Below are 4857 nucleotides of genomic sequence, written 5' to 3' on the forward strand. Positions count from 1 at the left end.
CACCCCACCCACTGTCCCCCAGAGGTTACCACATCCGAGTGTCAGCGCTGAAGAGAAACAAAGATGTGCTGGTATCTGCCTCCTCCCCTTACCTGGTACCTCCTCCGGGCCACTCAGTTGGGCCAATCAGAACATCATCTTCCTTTGGAGATTCGAACTCCGCTCAATCCAGCAGTAAGTTAGAGTACACATGGCTTTACTGTCTCGAAATTATCTAAGACGGCCACCCATTGTCAGGGAGGAAAGTTGTTGTCTTATAACAGGTGAATGTCTTAGACACTGTCATCATAATGTAAAACATACACAAGGGAGGAAATGAAAATGTGTCATTTGTTCAGGTGATTGTCTTATACAGGTGACTGGAAGAGCAGGTTCAACTGTACTTTTTTGCTTAGCAATAATTTTTACCATGTTATGGTGACTCTCTTTTCTGTGTTCGAGTCATGGTTTTATTTGAGAGATTTTAAAAAAATTTACTTGGTATTTATTTCTTGTCTGTTATTGTTGTGATGATGGTGGTGAAGGTGAAGGTGGCAGTGGTGTTGGAGGTGAATCTAATTATTTTGGGGGGTTTTTCCTCATATTATGTACGATATTCACAATTTTTTGGTGGCGTTTTAATGCAACTGTGGTAATATTTATTAGAATGATTTTGACACTTTGCCGTATCCATGAGGGTTTTAAATAAGGCATTGCATTCGCGTGGGTAGGGGTGCCCTGTTGTGAGGAGTTTCTTTCTAAAACAAAATGCTTGTGATGAGGTGAACTAAAACTTTGACTGTTTTTTTTTGTATGCTTTTTTATATTTCCTCAATTGGCCAGGGGATATTTTTTATTGAGTATCTCAGTCATTTTGCCCAGACGTTGCATCTCTCTCAGCCTGAGTTGGCCCTTTCATGCAGGGTCAAAGCCCCGTTCCTTAGTGGTCTAAAAATTATGTCGATGGCAGGGTAAAACACCTGCATTAAAAAACACCCGCATATTTCCATAAAACCACATAATATATACTTTTTTCTACGTTTCTGTCCGTCCCTCTTTACATCAATACATGATCCACATCCATTAACCCATTTGTCTGTCTCCAGAGCCAGGAACCCACAGTCTGACCATTGTGCAGGCTAGGCGTACAGGAGCTGGTGCTTTCTTCATCAAGTGGTTACCCGCCGTGCCCGCCGTGCCCACCACGGGAACAATGCTGAGATATGCAGAGTTCGACGTCAAGGGACTGAAGAGGCAAAAATACAAGTCAGTATGATAATACTTATCTGCCAACCTCTATGTAAAAAAAAAAAAGGGATGAGTATATAAGAAGGCTTTTTTTGTCACAAAATGTGTACTCTGTTTCTTGCATTGCTCCTCACGGGCTTGCCGTTGCTGAGGAAAAATCAAGACCTTTCAAGAAGGGATTAATCCTTGAAGTCCATAAGTCAATAAGAGAGACCTGATCTTTACTAGATCTATACATTTCTTACTTTATTCTTGCAGGTCTTCTTGGAATAGTTTGAATTTATTGTATGAAGAAAAGTGTGTGTGAAAATATTGGATGGGGGTTGCTTGTTCAAGGCCCACCATCTTGGCCCGCCACGTATGTAGAGTCTGGTTGGGTTTTTTTATTCAGTGTGAAAAGTTGGCAACGATGATAATATAATGAGGTCAGTCCCAAACTGTTTCGACTTTTCAGGCCATTTGTTAGATTGAGTTGTGTTGAAAAGTTAGAATTGCGAGAGTAGAATAAGACTTGTCTTGTGGATATGATTCTTATAAACTTGACATCACCCCCCCCCCTCCCCCCACACACACACACACACACATACACACATGCACCTTCTCTCTCTCTCTCTCTTTCTCTCTCTCTCTCTCTCTCTCTCTCTCTCTCTCTCTCTCTCTCTCTCTCTCCCTCTCCCTCTCTCTCTCTGTCTCTCTCCCTCTCTCTCTCTGTCTCTCTCTCTCTCTCTCTCTCTCTCTCACTCTCTCTCTCTCTTTCTCTCTCTCTCGTGTCACTGCTAGTCTCAGACGTTCTGTTCCGTGTATTTCTTTCCCTAGAATCAAGTTTGTGCCATCGGGCCAGAACACAGTGACCATCGTTGGCTTGAAGTCTGGTGCTACCTATGGCTTCCAAGTGGCCAGTATGGTACCTCAAGGTCAATATGTCCGTTGGAGCAAGTTGGTGCTCAAAACAATGGACCAAAACTCTGGATAAGAAGGGTATTCCAATTCAAGACCCACAATGCCTCTGCAAGGGAACATCTCTCCGCCACAGTGCCTGCATATAGTTTCTCTATCTATGCATTTATTCATGGAAGACATAAATGTAATATTAGTGTACAGTAACATCCATTGTGTGACATTAGGAGTGAACAAAAGAGACGATTGCATGGATCTGTTTGAAGAAGAGTGATGGATTTTCCTTTCATTTCTCTATTTGCTGACGGTTTTGCTTTGGTTCTTTTTTAGTGGATCAGAATTGTTTTGCTTTTTTTTTCTTAGAGTCTGGTCTTTTATAAAATATGATTGCTTGTAGGCCTACATTGTATTAATCCTTGGCCTTTTTAATGTGAGACTGAATTCATAGGATATCATAGTTTCTCTTACAGTCTGACAATTCTATTTCTTTCAATATTATTTTGTAGACATATTATCTCTTCACAAGATATTTACTGTATACTTAAATTAGGGAAGAAAATGCTACTCTATATCAACGATTTGCTTTATATGCACATATAGAACAAGCAAAAAAGCTCAGTTGATTTACTATCTACTTTCAAACAGAAGTTAAAAGGAAGGCGTATATTTTTTTTTAAATCAAAGGCATGGTTAAGGCTAGGTATTTAGCCCTCATAACATTGGTAGGCCTACCTATATCATGTCTAGTCCCTTAATAAACCTTTTTTTGTAAACAATATGATGTTTCGTTCACGTCAATATTTATGTTTCAATGAAGGACACTTTTCTGTGCCTCTTTGGTGAAGATGGCAATTAAATACTCTTGGTGCTTCCTTTTTCCAATTTTACTGAGTGTGTGCTTCTTTGGTTATTGTCTTGCTGTACATTGTAATGTAGGAGCGGAGTTCAATTAGTCTTAGCCCTGACAATAAAGGAAATGTTATACGAGGACAAAATTTGGAGAAAGTGATCTCCATCTTTCTGGAATACTGCATATTTTTGTGTTTTCAAAAAATCTGGTGAGTGATGTGATCTTGAGAGCACTCTTAGAGAACTTTATTCTTGAATACAAAAAGGTAACACTATTTTCAATGGATACAATATCAACAATGTGAGTATCACTTTAATCAAATTTTTTTTTTTGCGATAAAATCACCTGCAGCAATTTTTTAGAATGTTGTAAGTGTTTCTCTTGCAGAATTCCTTTCTTGTGAAATTATTTAATACTGGACAAGGAAGTTCAAATCACCTGTTTTTGTTTGATAGCCTACTATATAGACGGAAAGGTACAACTGTTTTTGGGACAGTCGGGGTGTCATCATATTAGACTACAATGTACTTAGAAAATGGCCATACAGTCACTAGGGACTATTCTTCAATGTATTTTATAAAACTATGACCTAACTCGACTAAGAAAAATCAGGGGAATCTGGCGAAAAGAATTGTCCTGTTGCACGACAATGTTCCAGGGCACAGAGTGGTGAAGGCAACTCTGACAGCAAAGTAGTGTGGCTACAAAATTCTCCCACACCCACCCTATCAGATATAGTGCCCATTGACACCCACTTACTCTTTTCTTCTCCCAAATCTGTACAAAAAAATTTCAAGGGCGGCATTTCCACATTGATGAAGATGCTATATTTACAGTGGAGAAATGGTTTTGAATGTCACAAGAGGTCAAATTAAACTCAAGGAATTTTGAAAGTCAAACAATGATGGCCCAAAAGTGTCAATTTGCAGTTTGACTGTTGAGGAGTAGATTTGTAAGAGTCAAATTGGCTGGCGACAGTATACCACAATCAAATAAAAACAGCAAAAGGGCACAGTCTCCAGATTAAAAATAGAAGTTGAGAGTGTTCTTTGAAAAGGAGCTTCAAGTGTTGCACTTTGTTTGGTCTTTTGAAGAATTCAAAACTCGAGACTTCAAAGAAGACAAAAGCATGCCAAGGGTTACCATTTTAAAGGCAAACTTGTATGAGGGGGCTCTCGATCATGGCCTAGAGGTTAAAGTATTCGCCTGTCATTCAATAGGTCCCAGGTTTGAATCTGGATAGCAACAGAAAATGTTTTTCTTTAAAATGTTCTCCTTTCACATCCTTTCCTGCCTGCTCTTTAACAATGATCTGTCATCTGCTTTGTCTCTACTTTCTGCCCCCATCCCTTCACCTCCTTTGCCTCCTCCTCTGGGCTCCTGACTCTTTCTGCAGCCTTTCTACTGCTTCTCCTTGGCTGCTTCTTACTGTTGTCTTTTAGCCCACCCGTGATCTTCTGGTAGGCAAGATCTACACCTTGCCTTCTCGGACAAAGGTGAAAAATCTCGGAGGTCCCGCGTGCAAGCTGCGCTCGTTGAAGATCCCTTGGTGGTCCAAAATCGATATGAGTAGGCTTTGGCCTCCACCCTGGCAAAATTCAAAATTTTTTATTTCCTACTAAATGAAAATGTTTGGTGTCTCCCGCTCGCTTATACAACCTTATGCAGTTGCGAGTGTCGTAAAACACTTACCATCAAAGAAAAAATTATACGAGCTGTTCGACATCTTTTTTGAGTCTCAAATTGGAGAAGGAAGAACTTCTCTAATTTTATATATGCAAAATCTACTACAGGTGAACAAATGAAAGCGCTGGCAATCTTATTAGATTTTGGGGGGGGAAATCACTTCAAATCACTATCTATCTTCAACTTTCTCTGACACC

General features: G+C 39.8%; 1 protein-coding gene across 1 annotated transcript in view; it reads left to right on the top strand.

Moving 5' to 3' along the window:
- Window positions 1-3008, top strand: part of LOC101858501 — a gene marked incomplete in the record, with an annotated part of 62326 nt that extends 59318 nt beyond the window's left edge. Inside the window, 3 exon segments of the mRNA XM_005100564.3 lie at window positions 23-174; window positions 1086-1245; window positions 2044-3008. Of these exon segments, the coding sequence (XP_005100621.2) occupies window positions 23-174; window positions 1086-1245; window positions 2044-2200 (469 nt within the window).
- Between the last annotated feature and the right edge of the window lie 1849 nt (window positions 3009-4857).

This window comes from Aplysia californica, unplaced genomic scaffold (assembly GCF_000002075.1).
Source record: "Aplysia californica isolate F4 #8 unplaced genomic scaffold, AplCal3.0 scaffold00251, whole genome shotgun sequence".
In the NCBI taxonomy this organism is placed as follows: domain Eukaryota; kingdom Metazoa; phylum Mollusca; class Gastropoda; order Aplysiida; family Aplysiidae; genus Aplysia; species Aplysia californica.